This window comes from Ruditapes philippinarum, unplaced genomic scaffold, assembly GCF_026571515.1.
Source record: "Ruditapes philippinarum isolate M1 unplaced genomic scaffold, ASM2657151v2 ctg1483_1_1_1_1, whole genome shotgun sequence".
NCBI lineage: Eukaryota > Metazoa > Mollusca > Bivalvia > Venerida > Veneridae > Ruditapes > Ruditapes philippinarum.
Window position 1 is genome coordinate 189,871 of NW_026856964.1, and position 22,297 is coordinate 212,167.

The 22,297-nt window shown below is 33.8% G+C and overlaps 3 protein-coding genes across 4 annotated transcripts in view; all 3 read left to right on the forward strand.

The window, feature by feature from the left end:
* Positions 1-547: 547 nt before the first annotated feature.
* LOC132748276 (uncharacterized) lies at positions 548-2,872 on the forward strand. The gene is made up of 3 exons (XM_060737845.1): positions 548-969; positions 1,381-1,544; positions 2,342-2,872. Exons 1-3 carry the CDS (start codon positions 614-616, stop codon positions 2,830-2,832), a joined length of 1,011 nt encoding a protein of 336 aa, XP_060593828.1. The 5' UTR covers positions 548-613; the 3' UTR covers positions 2,833-2,872.
* Positions 2,873-5,010: 2,138 nt separating this feature from the next.
* On the forward strand, positions 5,011-6,948 carry LOC132748289 (putative ankyrin repeat domain-containing protein 30B-like). Its single transcript, XM_060737858.1, has one exon. The coding sequence runs from the start codon at positions 5,668-5,670 to the stop codon at positions 6,715-6,717; it is 1,050 nt and encodes a 349-aa protein (XP_060593841.1). The 5' UTR covers positions 5,011-5,667; the 3' UTR covers positions 6,718-6,948.
* A 4,793-nt stretch (positions 6,949-11,741) lies between these two features.
* Positions 11,742-22,297, forward strand: part of LOC132748291 (low-density lipoprotein receptor-related protein 4-like) — a 48,252-nt gene continuing 37,696 nt past the window's right edge. Inside the window, exons 1-5 of one of the 2 annotated variants that reach the window (XM_060737862.1) lie at positions 11,742-11,867; positions 15,224-15,308; positions 17,003-17,112; positions 18,153-18,315; positions 19,041-19,230. In XM_060737862.1, coding sequence (XP_060593845.1) covers positions 15,248-15,308; positions 17,003-17,112; positions 18,153-18,315; positions 19,041-19,230 — 524 coding nt within the window. In that variant the 5' untranslated portion in view covers positions 11,742-11,867; positions 15,224-15,247. Of the gene's footprint in view, positions 11,988-15,223; positions 15,309-17,002; positions 17,113-18,152; positions 18,316-19,040; positions 19,231-22,297 lie in introns of both variants that reach the window. The other variant, XM_060737861.1, reaches the window with a different exon arrangement.

Genomic DNA, 22,297 nt, shown 5'->3' on the forward strand with positions numbered 1-22,297 from the left:
CTCTTGAAAGTGGGCCTCCCAGCTTGTATGCGTATTTTTCACTTGTATATAGCTTGTTTTTCATGGACAATTACAAAAACCAAAAGATTCAAACAATATTCAGTATAATACTTGTACAACTGAGCATAAACTGTTTGTATATTTATATAGAGTAAGACACGTCTCTGATAAATCTCTACAGTACTTAGCTACAAGCTAGTGATCTTTTTAATGTAGAGATCTTGTTAGAAAGTGCTCAAATTTAAGATTGCAAGTTTAATGTAACACGTACATTGTATTAAATGAACTTTAATCTTTGCGTGTCCTGTATTCGGCTTTTGTTAATTTCATTTCACCGGGCGATCTCCCCCGGGGACAAATCATGCCCTAGGCCTAGTATAGGGAGAACCATGGCGTCACTATTGTGTCCCTTACAAATCGCCATGCTCTTATTAATGTGTACAATGTACATTTGTATTTCGTATCTACATTTCATGTGTAGATTTATTCATTTATATAATTTCAATAAAAAACGCGGGAAATTATATGTTGCACGCTACCGTCAAGATGACGCCGTCCCGTCCAAAACAAAACATGACGCCATGTTCGTCTGAAACATAGACATAGTTATCAGATGCTTGTTACAAGTGCACTTATATTTATCATTTTATTTAAAGCATCTAAAATGTCATTTTTCCAAAAACTCATGAGAAGAAAATCAAAATCGGATAGCAAAGAAATCGCCATCAACTCTTTCAAAACAGAAAGTGATGCCGTCTACGAGAAAAGCTCAGGAAAGGAAATGAATTCTTTATCAAAAAATAATGTTTTCGAGCCTCGAAGCTTTAGAAGAAAAGAAGGAAGAGATGGTGATATCCCTGATATTTCATCGGATTCTGATGATGATAGTGAAGGCACGTCGGAAGAATTTGGGGATCAGGTTGCTGAAAACAGTAAACTAAAGCTGATATCACAGATATACAAACTAAGGTAAAGCTCTTAGCTTACGTGTTTATCATGATTGAAGATATTCTTCCTGTTCGATTTGATTAGTTATAAAGATTTTCTAATAGGTATACATTGCAAAATATAAACGATTTTTAAAAAATTTTGAGTTTATCCGAGCCGCTAGAATACGGCCATAATTATTGCAAAGAAGGTAGAAATCTATAGTATTCATAAACGTACTGTAGGTACAGGGGTAAAAGTTACAGAAGCTTAAAATACGTATACTGTAAAAAAAAGTTGGGGGCAAGGGGCCCGCTCGGGCCCCCGATGGGTCCAGGGCAACGCCTTGGCACCCGGAAGCTTTTGCAATTTGGTGATTATAAAAGCTCAAGAAAAACACAAGTGCTTCATTTATCTTCAGATATAATTATTATAAGTTATGGTTACCTCCAGGAAACAACGTGATAAGTTGCGCAGACGACAGACGGATATACTTACTATAGAGAAAGAGATCCGCGAGGTGATAGCACTAATAGCGGCAACAAAACAACAAGCAGCGGCCCTCAAGGAAGATCTTCTCAATAAGAAATGTGAACTCAAGTTTTTGGCATCAGAAGGTAGGGACCTTTGATATTTCTTGTTGTGAGCCATATATTTATCGACTTTATCATGGTAAGTCATATGATAATTAATTAATATTATATTATAATCTTATTATGGTCATCATGAAGATCATCATCTTGCCATCGTCGTCTTTAACATTATCATCGTTGTCATCATCATTACCATCATCGTCGTTATTATCAAAATTAAATCCCATATTCATCATTATCACCGTCACCATATTTATTTCGGCTTTAAAGTGTTATCAATTAGGATCTGCAAAAGATCAGCAATAACAAGTTTTGCAAATTTTATGAAAATTCCAAATACATGTAAATGAGACTCTTTTTATACATAAAATAAACAATATTTAGAGACTTTCCATACAGTAGACTTTCCATAGAGAAATCAAACTTTGCTTTTCCAAGGAAAGCAGACACTGGAGAGAAAAAAACTTGAAAAATTAACGTCGAAGGTGACCTTTTTTAGTTTACAAAAAAAAAATGTTTTTTTTTTCAATCTCGGAATGCTAATTCATAAAAGGCAAAAGTTCATTTCCATTTTGATTACCAGTGCAGATTACAGGACATTATTTCTACCCCCATTTTTATAGATTATGTGTCAGTGTTAATTAAGTTTTCAATCTTTCAAAACACACAGATCGTACAGTTTTAATTTGATTTATCTGTAACTCTACTGGAACAACAACAACAACAACAATAATAATAAATACATCCTGTAATAAATGTGAGAAATCTAAAATAATGATGTCACAATTTAATATATGATATTTAAATCAATTTATTTCCAGTCCCGGAGGGATACGAAATCGAGGCAAAGAAAAAGGAATCCGTGTTCTATAAGAAATATTGCAACGTGAAAACCACTATTGAAGCAAGGGACCTCTTGGGGACTGTCAGACAAAAAATTAAAGTTTTACAGTACATTGAACTGCTAACATACAACAAATATCTTGAATGTAAACATGAGACAAAATCCAGCTCTGTAAAAAATCGTTCTAATATTCTGTCGAAAAATAAGAAACGTCACTTTGGGCCATTGATGGATGCTATTCAGTTTGCTAGCGCAGAGAAAAACAGCCCTCCGAGATCAAATGCTGCCGAACAGGGGGCAGCAGACGACATTCCGCTCCAAACGATTGTGACTATAGAACCGTCAACGACACCAGAGGCGCCACCTACACCATCGCCATTCCAAGGACCTTTACTTCCGGCGCATTTAATTCGCGGGCCTCTGTCCCTGGCATCGTCAGCTAACATGACACCGGAAACAATTGTCTAAAATGGTTTTTGGAAAATAAAACTTCTGCCGTAATAAAATAGTCTTTGTTTTGTGTTCAGGGTTCAATTTATTTTTTTGAAAATTGGCCAAGACGTTTTAAGTTATTGCATATGTTAATGACCCCTAGCAGAAATCTTGACTTGTTTATCAAAGATGTTTACAGTCTTTATTAATGCCTTCGATGACATGGTGAGCAGTGCACTGCATACCTTTAGAAGAACAGGAAAAAATTGCTACCTAGCTGAAAGTCTGTTTGCATCTGTGCAGTTGTTGAAATTAAAGGGGAAGCAACCAATATAAAAAAACACAAACACGTGACCTCGCTTTACTATTAAAAGCCATACAACACCATCCAAATCATCTCAAAAGAAAAAAATTCAAAACATTAAAAGTTATTTAAATATTTAAATTTCTTCAAAACGAACTTGTTTCCGAGTTTCTAATGGCATGATATTAATAGCAGTAGTGACTGGTTTATAACATTGAGTGTATTTGTTTGTTTTAGTGACTGTGCTCTGATTCACTGAGACGTGAGAGAATTCCAATAATTTCAAGAGCACCTAACGTGATAAATATATTATTATTTTTCACTTTAATGTGATGTATATTATATTCATTCAACACAAGTTTTCATATATTTTACGTCTAAAAAGTAAAATAAGAGCTATTTTTGACTGTTTTTTATTGAAGCGCGGGAAAAAAGACACGCATAAATACACTGGGCGACATCTAGCGGCGGAGTGACATATAACGGAGCCACACTGTCTAAAAAATAACACCGATTCCATTTGCATGTAAAATATGAAACTACTACTACTGTTTCTATTAGTGACACGATTCATTTAGAAATAATCTCAGGGGTACATTAGCAAGGTATCATGTAAATTATGCGTGTTTCAAAACCTTCCTTTATCTATCTAACACCATCTCGTGGTTCACCCAGGCAATCAAGGACTTTAAACTATAATTGCCGATAATTATTTATAAAGAAAATATGCTATATAAAGGTATATTCTCTTAATAACTGATTAAATGATCGATTATATTTGGGTACAATCTTTATAAACGGTGTAACATCGGTCTTGTATAAGTGCCAGGATATTTGCAACATTGTACGGACGAACCTATTGATCTAGCTGTAGCATTACAACTGGGCTTTAATACAAAGGTTATGTTTACGACCGTAGAATGACTTTATCATTTTCATGTTTCCACAGGTCGTTACATTGAAATCTAATTTTATCAAACAGAATAATTTGAAATATAAGTGAAAAAAATAGGGCTTCGGCTTATTTTACGGTTTTAAAATGTACTCGATTTATTCCACATACGGACCTTGTAAAAACTTCAAAACATCGAAGAATTCGACACATAAAGATTTGAGTCCTATATCGGTTTTTTATTGAAGGGTACACAACAGGGGCTTTCAGTTTACTTCGACATATCGCGTAATTCGACTTATCGAAGTTCGACACATAAAAAGTGTTACACAATGAAGTTCTACTGTATTTGGTATATCTAATATCCTGTCATGTCCCCTGTGAGAATGGAGATGAGAATTTAAGGAAAGTTTTGAATTCTCACTGCGAAAAAAAAACACGTCGACTTTGTTTATTTTTTTTTTCACAGTTTCGGTGGACTTCATTTCTTCTATAATTTTGTTATACTTTGTATCACTTGTATAGCAAGGAGATTATATCTCACCGATGAAAAGGGGCCGTCCGGCTAGCTCAATAGGTAGAGCGTTTGACTGTAAATTGGGCGACACGGGTTCGAAAAGTGGAAAGTGGTGAAAAGTGGACAATACATTATATGCTACTGTTGAAAAAAGGACATAACAGATTAAAATAGGACATAAAACTTCACTGATAAACTGTTTATACATTTTTTTCTTCGACCGTTAATTCATTTACTATAGATTACCGCACAGATAGGATACCAAATACAGAATTTCCTTAACAAAATATAGATAAATTTTATTTTAAATTTCGCATTCTAAAAAAAAATTCAAGCCCCTGTGCGATTTAGAAGAACCAAGCTTGTGTCGATATTTTGATGTCTGGGATGCACGCAAAACAAACTGATTTTGATCAGTTCCGATTGCCAATTTCATTATTAGCATTCAAAGCACATTATAATTAAACCTGTTGCGTAAATAAAGGTTTTTACAATAACAATCATAAATATTTACAAAGTATGCAATTAAAGTTGAAATTCTAACTGGAGTTTAGTACAAACATTTGTCGAGTTTAAATTGAGAAAAATTGGAACGCAATGCGGATTAAAAACTTAAATACACAGGTCGTGTTTAAAGATCACGGCAATATTTAAGTAGCCAGAAGAATTAATCCTAAAGAGTTTAAAACGTTAATATACAAAGACTCCGGAGATTCATTACGGTGTTTTAAATGTTTGAATTAAAATCTACAATCGTTAAAATATTTTTTAAACAAAATGACATTCTGTCAATAATTCGATTTTGTGTTATGAGGAAAACATTAAATTTTGGATTATCTTTGTTTTTGGTTTGAGAAAATAACAAAACAGGCGTATATGATCACTGTATAAAAAACAGATACTGTAAAATATGTGGGACTATTTACTTTAAAAAAGCAAGTAATCAATTGATCAAATACTTTAAACGCTCTTATTTGGGCTCTCAATTAGAGCTGCGAGTAGAAAAAGGACAACAATCGATAATGAACAAATAGTCCTGAAGTCGTTATATGGACCCATTTAACTGAAAGAGACAAACTCATCTTTAAGGTCTTTAAAGAGATTATTTATGCTATAGGATTACGTGGATCAAGGGATCTAAGAAATAGAAGTTTCCAAATGATGGATATTTTCACAGCGATTGCCCAAGGGCGCGTGCGACAAATAGGGCATATTTTACAGGATAGTGATAATAGTCTTACAACAACAACACACGACGGTAAAACGGCTCTCATATATGCTGTTTGTGAAGCGAAAGATGAAATAAGGACTCATTTAGTGCGCATGCTCCTGAAACAAGGAAGTGACGTAAACGCAATAGACGAAAACAGGCGCACTGCGTTAATGTATGCGTCTATGGACAATGATAAACTAGATTTAGTGCGTGTTCTAGCAAGATGTAAGGGTTGTGATCCAAATATTAAAGATAATGAGGGTAACACAGCAATAATGCACGCGATAATGTGCGCAAATGCTGCTGCAATCAAGGTCCTTGTTAACGCATCAGTGACTAAATCAACGATCAATCTAGAACTTACAAATGCACAAGGATTAACTGCATTAGAAATGAGCGTTAAACTACAGATGCCTGAGTGTTGTAAAGTCCTTGTGTGTGAAGGAGGGGCTAACACGAAGCAAGTCAACAATCAAGTCGGGCTGATGAGACTCCTAGAGGACGAAAATTTGTTCCAAAGAAATAATACCCCACATTCTCGACATCCGTCGAGGAACGCTTTCGTTAACAGAAAGCTGGATTCTCCGATTCTTGAAAATAAGCAGTTTGAAGGGTCATACATGTCCAGAGACACTACACCAAATTATGTGGACGACTTTCCCGGAAGGGGAACCCCCTACACTGCCCTCTCGCGGTCTAACAGTCTCCATAGGAGTAACAGTAACCTGTACAAACGACGACCGGAAGCTGGCAGTCGACCATCTAGCCTCTCATTCGCAAAAGACGTGCTTGGAATATTAAACTCACAGAAAAGCTTAAAACGGGTGTTGACGCCAATATCCGGTAGAAATGGAACCCCGGTAATAACAAGGGCCGAGATTTCCGAAGATTCTATCGGAAATAGAACGCGGCTTCCCAGCATTCCTAGTGGCCGGAAGTTGTTTCTTGTGTCGTCAAAAAACAAGTTCAATGGCTATACTAATTCTGACACGTAGAATAAACTAGTTTGTGCATTAAACCCCTACAGCAAATCAGTCACGTGTCATCATATTGTAAGTTCTAGTTCTTAAACTGACATTCATAAAAATAAACACAAAATAACAATGAAATGACTGTTGAATGACAATCAATTGACAGAAAACAAGCAAAACTGTGTTAAACATTGTATAATATGTTCATTTTTTTGTTCCTAACTGTTGTTTAATCAAAAATTAATATTATTTTCATTTCGTCATTGTTTATTTTTATGACTCCCTTATGCGATTGCAAGACATGCCTGCATTAAGAAAAGGAGACTAGTTATTACTATATTTTTCATCATCATCATCATCATCATCATCATCATCATAATCATCATCATCATCGTCATCGTCATCATCATCATCATCATTATTATTATTATTGTAAAAAGCCGCTTTATTTTATATACTATGGGCGGAAACGACCAACTTACCTAGATTGATTTACGGCTGCGCGGAGGATATATATATATATCCTCCGCAAAGCCGTAAATCAATGTAGGTATACAAAATGTAGTTCTCAAAAATGTGAAACAAAGTAAAGGTGTCCGCGTGCTGAATGTACGTTTAAACATATTTAGTGTGCTAAAAAAATTTGTAGAGTAAACATTTCATTGGAGACAAAGAAAACCTCATGCATGCATAAGTCTGTGTATACAATGTACATGCGCCTTTCGGACTAGGTAAATCGGTGTGGAGATCCGAATAGTTGCTTCCCTTGCATTGTAACAAATGTTTGACGTTGTCTATATTTCGAACATATCGAGGTAAATCTTAATAACCTTGTAATACTACCATTGCAGTGACTATTGCATTGCGCCAATCTTATAGCAGGTGCTTTCTGAAGATAATGCCACGTCTAAGCTTAAGAAGACCAAAGCATGCCAACTACCGATATTCACAATCAATAAACATTTATTTACGTTTTACTTTTAAAGTTTAAATATCTGATAAAAATATATGTGAACTAAATAAGCTTTTTACTCATCTTTATAATTATGTACTGTATTTGAATGACAAGCTTTGGCTAAAATAATAATAATAATAATAATGATGATGATGATGATGATGACGACGACGACGACGATCATGATGATGCTGATTGATAATACTAATAATGATACTAATAATGATAATAATAAAGAAAAAGAACAAAATCATCTTCGTACCAAAACACAGATTGTTTATAATTACTCTTTGGTTATTCATCTTTAGGCTGTCCCTGCACAGCGGAGGTAATTGTTTAGGCTTTGAAAAAGCAAGAGATTATAAACGTGGCCAGGATATAGGTACGGGTTTGGGGCATTTAAATTTAACAGTTAATTTACTACCAAACATGTCCCTACAAGGGTAGGAGCTTAACAAAGGATTTCCTTGGCTCTAAGTCAAAGTCCGGCTATTTTCAGGTAATTTTGGAAACGGATGGGCAGTGGTTACAAATTATTAGTGAATGCAAATCAACACAATCAGTGATAGATGGTCATGTTGAATCTATATAAGGTATCCGACTCCTCCTGTTAAAGGGCGCTTTCTGATGTTATGCTGACATTTGTTTGAACAATATAATCTTCAATAAGGTCTATTCGTTGCCATGGCAACCAGGGAGTTACGCTGATATACTAGACGTGAATAAAATTCAAAGCCGCACAATTGCCAGTGGCTACTGGAAGGAAATGTGAAGTAAACATATCTGTAAGAAGAGCTTTTATAGCTGACTTATAAAATAACTTGATAACACCATATATACATGTATATAACGCATACAAACAAATTAATAAACCAAGTGTGTTAAAACAACCTGAGATTATGGCAAATATTGTTCATGAAATATATTTACATAAAAACAACAAAACAAAGCTGTGTTACAAAGTAAAAACTATGACTTTGCAAATTAGAGTCGCACAGACGGTAACTTTGAAATAGCTTACAAAACAATAAATCTAACCGATCAAACATATGGGGAACATACAAAGAAAAGCCGTTTATAACTACGAGTACGTCTACGAATATTTAGTCTTTTATGACTACGAGTCGTTATCTACGACTACGAGGAAGACCATGAAAATAACTTATAATTATACAACTTCGGATACGACAACGGGCACGGTCTTCATTTAATACTTCACCGATAACTGAGGCAATTACCACGACTTCTAAAACTTCTACGACAACGATTATTCTAGTCGATACTAGTAGTACGACTTGTAGACTACGAGTACGGTTACAAATACGACTTTTTCGACCACTAAGACTCGAATACCGGTACACTAAGAGCTTTGACAACGATTTCCACAACTGCGACTTGTACGACTACGACAACGGTTTAAATGACGATGCCAGCTACGACTACAGTGACTACGGGTACGACTTCGACGACGACTAAGTTTTTTTGCTGTTGGTCGAGCAATGCTTTTGTTTTGGACAAAGTGAACTTGACCTTTGACATACTGACCTTAAACTCATTAGTTATTTTCAATATCCGTATCAAATATGAAGACAATAATAATAATGTTAGTATTGATCCGAATAATTTCTCAAGGCAAACAAATTCATACGTTAAGACAGAACACCTTTTTCCGAAAGTAGATGTACATATCCAACGTTTTCACTGTATACGTTTCCAACAAATTATACGTCGTAAGCTGTATACGTTTTCGACAAACTATACGTCGTAAGCTGTATAAGTTTCAACAAACTATACTAGTACGTTGTAAGCTGTATAAGTTTCAACAAACTATACGTCGTAAGCTGTATACGATTTCAACAAACTATACGTTGTAAGCTGTATACGATTTCAACAAACTATACGTCGTAAGCTGTATGTTTTTTAGCAAACTATACGTTGTAAGCTGCATACTACGGTGTTCCGTTTGGACAATCGTATTTTTTTTATTTAGTCTGTACCCGCGATGCACGATGGTACGATGGTGAAAACACGATGGTACGATGATGAAAACGCGATGGCACGATTGTGAAATGTCGATGGCGCGATAGAACAATGATAAAAACCCGTACCATCGCGTTTTCACCATCGTACCATCGCGCTTTCACCGTCGTACCATCTCGTTTTTATCATCGTACCATCGCGATTTGATCATCGTGCCATCGTATTCCGGTGGTCATGCGTAATGTATGCCTTCTCATTATTGAACCCCACACTTTTTTCTATTTGAGTATCTTTGAGATCTTAGTATCTAAAACATGAAAAAAGGCAATTGCTCAAAAATTTAAACAAATAAAGTTGCCATCCTTGTGCACTGTACATATGAGGTTTCAAGTTGATATCCTAAATACAGCAAAAGAAAAAATGCAGACATATATTAAGCATACATAAGCATATATTAAATAGTCTTTGAATTATATACAGTATATACAGTATAACGACATAAATGGCAAATAAATGTACAGATAACAGGTTTTATTATTTATAACTCAAATTAAATAGTAAGTATTCAAAACCTGTTTTTACTATCTGCCTATCAGACCCTGACATCATTCTGTATGTGTACTAGTTATACTGACCGAAACGCGATGGTACGATGGCACCATGGCGCGATGGTGGAAACGCGATGGTACGATGGTGAAAACGCGATGGCACGATGATGAAAACGCGATGGTACGATGATGAAAGCGCGATGGCACGATAGTGAAAACGCGATGGTACGATGGTGAAAAGGCTATGGTACGATGTTGAAAACGCGGTGGTACGATGGGGAAAACGCTATGGTACGATGGTGAAAACGCTATAGTACAATGGTGAAAACACGATGGTGGGATGGTGAAAACGCGATATAACATCGCATTTTCACCATAGTACCATCGTGCATGGTGGGTTAGGACGAAATAAAAAATCATGATTGTCCAAACGGAGCACCGTAGTATACAGTACCTTAAAGTGCATTAATTTCCACAACACGTTGATCACCTTCCGCACAAAAGTGACCACATTGCACTTATTATTCACCAAGCTCTCGTTGTACCTCAGGATAAAAAGGAACAATAACAACAGCACAACAACAACAACATTTGCCGAGTTCCGGAGAACGTTTGTGCACCAATAACCATAGCGGTACAAAACAGTTTGTTTCTACCTCTTGATCAAATGGGGAAACACATTTGCTGGGGATTTGGAAAGAATAACGAGAACGGAGAACAGAGTGACACATAATACGATGACACATGAAATCTGAGCTAAAATCTCGATTTTATGCAGTAAACTGTTAACTGTTAATAAATACGGTTTGTGATATTTAAGTATATATAATTACACAGGTGCGTGTTTATAACATATATATTTCGTAATTAATATAAAATGAAGACGTGAGTCTAAATGAAGATGAAATTACTTGTTGTTTCATTAAATCATAAATACATGTATATACATGAAAATGCCCGTATTTCTCAGGAAAAAAAACCCATATTGTTTCCCATTCGTTCTTATAAGATAGTGATTGCAGTGATACAAACACTTTTGATAAACATGTATGTCCAGATGTCCAGAAATACAATACTCACACAGTACAGTAGCCATGCAAGGGAAGAAACGGGGATTGTATAAAAGTGTCCGTTCGTGCGTGCGTTCGTGATAACAAACTGACATCTTCTGAAATCAGAATTACTCGACAATCTTTTTTTCTTAAATTTTCAGTTACATAAGTTGCCGATTTATTTCCCCCGTAATTGGTGAAGTGGGGTCGGAGAGCTATCCCCTACTGTACCTTACATTAATATTTCATGGCATATATCATCATAAATTTAAAACATTAAACGACAATCAACTTATTGTAGTGCCATTGTTGGAACGACTTAAAGAGAACATGAAGCAAAGACAAACTCCGACAATATCAAGTCAAATTTGACCATCGGAGCACGGAAAGAAACAAGGACAATATACAACTCAATGTCTAAACCGTATAATTAACAAAATAGTGTAATAAATCTAGTTTCGGCAATCTTTTGACGAACTATTTAGTTAAGAAAAAATAATCCTCTCTAACAGCAGACGACACTATTTTGTAATGCTAGTATTTTGACGCTTGTAATTTCACGTAAAATGTTTATTAAACTTGACAAGGAAGAAGAAAATATCGGGTTACAATTAATTCAACTTACGAATAAAAACATAGGTATGTGAATAGAGTAAATAATACATTACTACAAATTTAAAATGAATGACGCTTTTTGAATGTTTAAAACTTAATACCCCTATATTTGGGAAAAGGATTTTTTTGTGTATAAGTTTTAAGGTAGGAAATTTATATATAATATTAATGTTTATGCTGTTTAATAATATACATTTGTATAACTAAAAAAAAGAAAAAGAAAGAACAAAAACAAAAAAAAACAAAACTTTTTTTCAGAAAAAAAAAATTAACATAAGCCTAAATTATTCTAGATTTAAGTATAATGTATAAATGTAATACTTTTAGCTGAAATTATTTGAAATTTTATGTTTACTAAAACCATAGGATTGTTAAAAGCGATGCGTGAGTGTGCTATAAAACAAAGAAAATTTATATGAATATAGTCACGTGGTACATTTTAGTTACAAATAATCGAACAAATAGATCTAATAGGTATAATAACGTCAGTTAAAATATCAGCATGAAAATTACAAGCCGGCGATTTTTGATTCTAAATGTACATTAATTTACATAATGACTGAAGCGTAATGTTAAATGTTTTCCTCATTTAAACAGGATCTTATTATAATATAAAGATATAAATATTGTTTTGAATGAAATCGCAAATAAAACTGCATGACATTTCCTTGTTACTAGAAACCGAGCTCAAATTGCACTCACTCCGTATTATTATGTTGTACAAACAAGCCTCAATAGTTTGTTCCAGAAGATCCCAGCTCTGGGTCCATGACTTGCAAGCTCGAGATCTCAAATTTTTACACTCTGCCTACGGGCGGCATTTTATCACTTTGTTTGGGTAAGTTTAAGTGCGTTGTGAACACATTGACACAATGTCATGCAAATGCAAAAGTCAGGCAAACAAAAAATCATTTTATTTAATCACGGCCTTATGTCTGACTCTCCATCTATGTTTACCCGTGGGTATACAATACAATGCTTTTATTGCATATTAAATGAAAGATCAACAAATCTTCGTAAAAAAAGGATATACTTTTCATTGATTTTTTTTCACAGCCGTCATATAGGGGCCTATTCCCGAAAATATATTCTCGTATAGTTGATATTTTTAAAGCTACTGCTTAAAATGCCAAAATATTAATAAAAAAGATAACTAAGATTTAAGATTTAAGAATAGTAAAAATATTCAAAATATAAGTCATAATTAACATGTTATGGGAGATTAATGACTTATTTTCCTGTACTTATCTCAATATTTCTATTGCTTGACTAATGGTAAGGGCTACATTTAAATATTTTGACCTCATTTTTGGTAATTTAAGTGGATTGTAAGTGCAATTTGCAATGTGTAAATTGTTTCGTTTATTCACTTCACAATATTTAAGATTTAAATACAATTTCAACCATTCCATGAAAATTAGCATACATTTGTGGGCGTGAAGCTTTGAAAACGTGATATAGACTATTCCTGAAAAATGAGGTATACAACAAATGTTGATAATGTAATCCCGAAAACCTTATTATATCCCCAACACTTATAATTACACATGCATATTGATATTATAATATTCTCGAACACTTATTGATTAGGTGTTCTTAGAAAATTAAAATACCATTTTATCGAACACTGCTGTTGGTAACAAGTTTTTTCGAAACCTTTGTGAATGGAACCTGAAAACGAAAATGACGCTTTGAAGCGATTCTTTATGATTTTCATTTTTATTGGTTTTACATGTTTTAGCCATGACAAATCAAACGGAGCAGACGATAACAAGTTTTCAAAACAAACATATATTTAAGTGGTTTTGAGCTCATCATTTTTTTTTCTATTTAAGCACAAAACATTTTTTTACATAACCTTCAAATAAAACAAACCGTATAGTTAAATAAAGAGATCGATGAATACTTAAATGCAATATAAAATAATCGGGTCATTTATACGACAAAAATATTTTTTTCTGATGACACTATATATTACTGCATGGGTTGATTCTTTAATAACTTTGTAACAATGAGTAAGACGAAGGTCACAAAATTAAACACTTGCTTCAACAATTCTATGAAATCAATTAAGTGTCAACAATAAGAAATATTGATTAAATCGATTAACCATTATAGATTAAAATCGATCTTAAAGAAATTAAATGACATAGGCGGCACCTATGCAATTAAATGATCAGATCGTATTTTTGTTCTGATTATATATTTCATGTTCATACGTTATACATTTTAAGGGGAATGATGGCCTATGGGTTATAGTTATATAGAAAGTGATTAATATAAGTTGCAAGAACTTGTTTCGCAATCGAGCTTTAATTAAATAAATGTGTTTAAACCAAACATTTAAGATATTTTAAAAAATCGCAACTAACAGTTAAGTGTTGCTATGGACTTTGTTGCTATTGGTCTGCCACTTAACCTAGTGAACGTTGATTCGAGACCCGTTAAAGTACCAACCATGTTTCGTCATGTATTATTTGAGATACTGATTTTATTTGATGCAATTTGCATGACCAAGAATTATTGAATCCTTAAATTATTGCTTCATGTATATCCCTTTTTACTTTGTATTACATTTGTATGTCCGTTTTTTTTATTTCGTTTTCACGACGTACTTAATTTAGAGAACGAAAAACTGTTAAAGATTTGATGATGATAAGTTGGTCACGACATAAACGGGAAGTTCACATTGATAAACCGTAATGTACAGCAAAAAAGAAAAAAATAACAATGAAAAGATAGTTTGGGTTACAAATTGAACATTGAAACCACACATTAATATATTAATTCAAGGGCACATTAGCGTGGTTGAAGGAACACATACCTACGAATCGAGGTAAGTTTGTCGTTCGAACGGTGATATCTCGCTCCCACGACACAGTAAACTTACCTACAAAGGCACAGAAACCGGAAGTAATATGTGCTTGAAAGCGAAAGACATGGTACATATTAAATTGTATAGGCAGACATGGCGCAACCAATCTCATTAAAATCATATCCTAACTGTCGCTCCACTACCTTACACTCGTACGTAGCAAAGAGTTATAACGGAGCGAAAACAATGATCTGATTTTAATGAGATTGTGGCGCAACAGAGATGAGATAAATGGAAAAGTATGACATGACAGTTAAAGTAATGAAATACAATATAGCTTTTAAGATATCATAATAAAATAGCGTGAATACTACAGGTTTGGTATAACGTGATGGCCATTCAAAATGTCAGATGTATGACTATTACATTACATTCAAAGCTTCTATACACGTGTATCAGAAAAATGAAATATGAAGAATGAAAATATAAATACAGTATGTTTAATGCTATGATAATGTTTACAATGAACCAGACATTTACCTAGAATTTCTTTTTATCGTTTCAGGGAAACTGAACTAGACAGGGAAATATGTGGACCAGTGACTGTATTGCCTTCTTTATGCTAGTCGTTTCATGTCAAGGCCAGGGAGGTATTAAGATAGCTTTTAAGCATCTGTAGATCTTCTTTTTAAACATTTTAATAATATGCTCATTTTTTCCAGTTAGGTGTACCCCTAAAACTAATCACCGCGCACGAATCAGATAAATTTTAAGAAGCCTAAAATAGTATTCTTTTTTTCAAATGTTTAAGAGTAACTTAGATATAGTGGCTGATTTGTGCCATTTCGGACCCGGATCGAGATTCAAGAAATAAAACGGCGGGTACGCGGAGTAAAAACACTATTTAGCGGGGCGCGAAACGATGTTAAATGAAAGTATTAAGTCGAGCTTTTTAAGAATAATTTGGCGGGGGAGCCAACAACAACACGCGAATTAACGAGCAATAACAATAAATATTTCGCTTGCGGCCCCGCCTTATTACAATTTAATCTCGACTTTTCGACTCCGCGCCGCCGCTAATCAGCGTGTCTCGCTCCACGCCCTGGCCATTTTTTACTTTTTAATTCTCGACCTTTCACTTTGCGGGGCCGAGGGCGAGAGAGGCATTTGAGGGAGGTACAGCGCTAAAATCTAAACAATACTAATCCTCTATTTATTTCCGCTCTTGTATCATAGTTTGTGGACCTTTCTGTTGAAAATGTGTCAGAGTTAAATCGTATACGTCATAATTATATATTATACATGCACAGTGCGTTAACTGGAGTACAGGTATTAGTTACCTGCAGTCCAAAGCATACCCATTGATTTGGGTTTACTCACTGTGACGACAGAGAAAGGGATAGCGACAGAAATATCATATTCAAATGCTCGTTCATTGGTTACATTTTTTCTGGGGTTTCATATTGTGACAACAGGGAACGTGTTTTTATATTTTTGCCTACTATAAAACAAAAAGACAAAGAAAAAAAGCAAATTTATACTCGGGGGCTGTGACCCCTCATACAAGTCAGATAGCCTCGTTGTTTCGATGCTCTTTCTATTACATAACGACATAGAGTGGGAGAAGTTTATGTTATCTTTGATTGAATCATATAGGAAGTTTTAGTTAATATAAGGGATGATTACACTTTATATGTTTTGGATACATCCTTGTAAAGTTCAAGCTAATGCATTTACCTATATATTGTAAGGTTCAAATATCTTGTCATCTTTTTCCGTTTGCTTATCTGAGTAGCATTAAAATATATATCTAAATATAATAACCTAATACAGAATTTTGACAAGTCGAATAACCAAAAAAAATAAATAACTGTACATGTATTTGTATCAGCTTATAAAAATCTCGCATCACAAGTATGTTATATATCAAATAATTGTCTATAAACGACAGTATAATCCGTAAAAATTATAAATGAATTTCTAACTTTACCCTTATTTAAAAAGACATAATTTCTTAACTTGTGTGTGTGCGTGCAAGCGTGCGCGTGTGCGCGTGTGTTGTGGGTGAGTGGAGACTGGGGGAGGGGGGCTGTTGTGGTGATCTTCCCTGGCCTAATGGTTAACAGTGCTACCGTCTATTCACTTGCCCAAGAAGAATGTTGTAGGTTCAATTACCGACATTGGCTTTGAATTATCTCAAAAAGGAAAGCTATCTAACTAACTTTCAATTTTTTATTGCTATGATTTTAATCTATTTCAAGTTTCCGTCGATACTTGTAAGGAAGTTTTCCTATCTCTTTATCATGCAATCTAGGAAGTGAAACGTTCATCGTATTATTTCTAGGTATTCTCAACAACAGTGTCCTGTGGGTAGCAAGTGATGGCTATCTCTATTTTAGTACACGACTACAGGAGTGGACAGAGGCCAAAATCACCCCGCAGGAATTTGGGCAGGTAGGAGAATTACTCGGAATTTAATACTTATAATTTCTTTACTGAATATGCATATTGAGAAGAAACATCACTTCATATCGCCACCCAAACAATTACAGATAGAGACTTACTAAAACGGAACAACACAAATGGTGGAGGCAGCAAATGGGCGAAAAGATTTGGGTGGAGGGGACAGGTTTTAGAGAATTTTGAAGGTTGGCCAAAATAAGATAGGCCGGTAAAACATTTGAATGTTTACTATATAATGCAATTTGCCGTATGACATGAACTGGAGATGATCCTGAATATTATCAATATCTATATTATAAATTACAAGTTTTTGTATAATATATTTATATAAAATCTTAATTTTATATATTATATTTATTATTGTATTAACTATAACGATGACGAACAGTGACGGCGTTTTGGCATTTATGAACATATTTACTTTTATGTCCAATGAGACCAGTTTTAAACAACCTGTTTAGAACTACTTTCGTGCAAACCGATGAACTACAAACTGCAAAATGTTACATACCGATCGGAAAATGCAGTTTCATTATTTCAGTGGCATAAAGCCTAAAACATACAAGATGCATTGAAATACAAATGTATATAATAAAGATGGTGCAAGCAATAAACTATAGAATGCTTTATAAATTGGGTAAATTATTAAGACGAATTAGCAAACTTGATACAAAAATTATTATTTTTTATATCTAAATAGCCATAATAGATCGAAAGCTCAAGAGTCATTTAATATAAATTGTTATTCTTTATATTTAAAAAGTCATAAAAGATCTATCTATATAGTCAATTCAGCTGAACCTGACAATGAAAAATATAAGCAAAGTTTCACTTTAAGAGAAATAATAACAAAAGATGAATATTGGTTTCATTCGGTGACCGCCTGGGTGACTTTTTCTGTGGAAAACAGTGTAGAATGCTTACTGTTTGTGAACGTTGCTGTCACTTGTTAATCTGAACACCCGAGCATACGAAATAAAATCTATCTGTATTCCATTTGTCAAAGGAAATATCTTTCTTGTATTATACAGTCAATTAAAAGTGTTGTCATTAAAGACGCAAGTTCAATTCATGGCATTGCCGGGGATATACCAACTCGACATCTTGTTACCTCCGACACGGACAATAATTGGATTATACTCTTTGATCTTGATGCTAATGGGATAACATACTTTCATATAGGTACTTCTAAAGGTAAGGCTCCTGTAATATTAATAGTTTTAAAATTTGCGCGAAAGTGTAGAATTGAATGTACATGTAATTTTTATGTCTCTTACCATTATTATCTAATATAAGAAATCATATGCATCTATTTAAAAGCGGGTGAAAAACTACAACTACAAGTTGTATAATAAATAAAATGTTACAAACATCTGCACTCACATTTTTCATGTCTATCAATCCATAATGCCTTAGAAATACTTTTATTTTTATTTCTCTATAGCATTTTAGTGTTGGTGTACTTCTAAAGTTTTAAAAAAAGTTGATATTGTGTCTTATGGTGCTTTTTGTATTAGGGGTTGAGTATTTTGTATGGAAGACAAAATAATACTTTGTTTTAATTTTGCTAGTTTTCTGTCAAGTAGTTTCAGAATTAGAACTACTTTCCTCAGGTAAAAAGCATATAAAATGCTCTAAAACCACTTTTTCAACAGTACACTACATGTTTGACCGTTCTAAAGAAGTATAGATTTAATATTTTCTGAGGCATAATGTGCCTTTGAGACAAATATTATATATCTTGAAAGGTAAAGCGATGATTTCACACACGCGTTACCCATATAATCCAAAATGTAAGAAAGTTTGAATAGTTTCTTTTAAATTTCACGTACATGTACTTTGTAATGATTTCTATCATCACAGACTTTAACATTAATGTGAACCTATTTGCGTGTTAGATTTTCAGTCTTCTGTTACAGATATAGGACATCTGGCAATAGACTGGTTAGGTAGAAACGTGTATTGGACGGACGCAGGGTTCGGTTGGATAGCTATGAAACATTTGCCAGAGAACATTACTCAAATAAATTCAGCTGATCAAAATTTTAGGGTCGTTGTGGACGAGTTCATAGAGAAGCCCACAGGGATAGTTGTACACCCGGAAAGATAGTAATTGCTACATATATTAACTTAGAATACAGTGCTTTATAAGCGCTTTGTTTACTAGAATTCCCGATTATTCATATTCGGACACCCAATAAGAAGGCCTTACTTTATCAGGCAAGGCTAAGGAAAAAAAAGAAAGAAGGGCGAGGCTCTGTCAACTTTGTTGTTCGTGTCGAGCCTGATAAATCTTATGAACTCATTTACTTGTTTGGTATACTAGATATCATTTTTGAAATTTTGATATGCAATGCTTTAAATTTTAAAAATAAAAACCTGTCATGTCGCGTGTTAATATGACAATGCTCATATCTCTAAGAAATAGTCCCAAATGTATTAAGTCAATGTTTTCGATACATATTTTATCAGTTTCAAACTAGTAGGAGATAGAATATTCAATTCTCTTCATTATATTTCAAAATATATTGATGGGGTGTCTGATAAAGGTTCGTGTGACTGATAAAGCTAAACTTATCAGGTATAAATTTTATCAACGGAAATCAATTTAGTCATTTGATAAAATGAAAATATATATAGTATATGCATGTACATATCAATATGTTCTTGTCCTCTTTATAATTTCGTCAAACAGCTTTATGCATTCCAAGTAAGGAATTTATTAGCTCCTATAAATAGAAACAATGTGAATCTTAGGATTTAATGTACATTTTTAAGTGAATTAAATTAAGGACACTTATTGGTTTACTTTAAATCTGAAAAAGGTGCTTTCTTTCTTATTAATCATGGACATAATGCTCTTTGTTCAATTTGTTGGATTGAATCAGTAACATATTCCGAAAGATTGGCTGTTGTAAAATGATTATTGTCCAATAAATGATTATGAAAAAAGTTTATGATACAATTTAAAAAGCAACATAGATTATTAAAAAAAAGACTGCCCCATTCTTTTTGAGAATTAAAAGTTATATATACATACTCTACGACATTTATAAAAAATACGTTAGTTTTGTGGATTATTGACCTATTTCATCGTAAAATATAGATTTTAACCCAATTTTTGCAAGTTGTGATTGAGCTATCTCAAATATTTTTACCTGCGTCATCTATTACCAGTTGAGCAACTTTGAATTAACGATTTATTTCCTACTTAAAAATCTTTTATCAGAGAAATTAACACTCCAATCAGCATTTTTTACTGCGCTAATATTATAGGAAATTTATCTAAAGAAAAATATTTCGAGGCTTTTTGTTTTGGACTGACCACCGGCCAACTCCTAATAAACCAAAATAGAAACTCACTAAATCGTCCATGAGCCAGGAAAGAAAAAAATCAATAATATTGGCAGCCAAAGTATTGTAACGCCTACCAACCCACTGTACTTGACTCTCTAGATCACACGGGAAAGATTGTAGGTAATGTGATTACCCAAGATCGTAGAAGAACTATTTTGAGATATTTCATATGTATTTGTCAAATGGAAATGGCAGAACGAATACTTTGTTTGACCGTATCCCAGGAACTAAACTAACTATTGGAATGGCGAGATATATACGCGACGGTTATTACTAAACATTATGAAAAAATTACTATACACATAACTATTATTATCATTTGGGCTATTCTCTTGTCAACATGAAGATTACCTCATATTTAATATATTTTGCCTCCGATAATATGTAATCTGGATGAGCGTTGACATTGCCAAAATACATTTAAAAGAAAAATGGGAGAATGTGTGATTACTATTTAAACCACAAATACATCAAAAATAGTATAGAACTAAGGCAATTTGATATCTGATTCAAGAATCGAGTTCCTTACATAATGAAAGTTACTGATCGGGGCAAACGTGGTCAATATATGTGACGTAATATAGTGATTTATATGCGCCTAAGTTCAGAATTCTAGCTCCTCATATGACGATTTGTTTTTTATTATACGAGTCATCATCGTGTGTTCTCTCAGCTTTATTTATAGATATTTAATAAGATAGTTGCATTTGAAGCTCTTTTGCATTTGAGACCAGAGAAATTCGTCCTCATTATATAGGCATAGTCTTTGTGTGTATCTATATTTATATAAATATAATTCTTACAAAACATCATGTAAAGCGAACATAAGATATTAGATGTGTATGTTCCTAGTTGGAACGACCTAATTACCTTCTTGACCAGGTATTGGATTTAAAAAGGTCCGAATATGGCCATGCCCATCTGAACATTCTATGTGAATAATATCAAACTCAGCTTACAACTCCTCCAGAAACAGATTTATAATGGTGTTTCATCGTTTCATGATGCAATGAAGATCATCTAAAGTCTTCTAGCTTCCGGAAAGAGTTGTACGGTGGTTTACTACTGTGATATTCCTTTTTACAGCAAAGCTTAACCGAGACGTCACGATGCACTTTCTAGTTTTTATGTATTCGGTGGCAAACGACAGCCTAACCCACCCTGACCTCGTAGTATGTTTATATGATTGAGAAAAGTCTAAACATTGAACACTATTTTTAGAAAGTTTCAGTCGAGCGTCTGTCAATCAATCTCATCAATTCGGCTTCACATTCTAAGTTCTTTCATCCATGATTCATTTCAGGATTCGATCATAACTAATATAAAATACAGTGCAAAATTTTAATAGAACGGATGTACGTTTCGCTGAAAGAAAATTAATGAAAGGCCGAACAAACATACCAAGCCCAGTATAGAAATTGAACCAATGCGCAAAACTTTTTCCAACAAATTTGTATAGGTATATGCATTCAAGAAATGCAGACAGACACCGAACAGATGGTAAATGTGGCAACTAACATATAATTCTATATTATAAAAAGATCTTTTCTCACAAGTCTACTGCAGCGCCGCTCTCACTCAATAACCTTGTTCACACACAATCAGCTTGTAGTTACACCACTTGACGCTAATAACACCACCTTGACGATAATATCACTATAGGATCTGACAAAAACATTGTACGCATTACCTACCACCTGAATATTTCACCAGTGCAGTAAATATATAAATGTATACAACACTTCTATACACACGTGTGGAACACAATTATATTCAAACACTTGACACACAATATCATACGACGCACCTTAAAAGATCT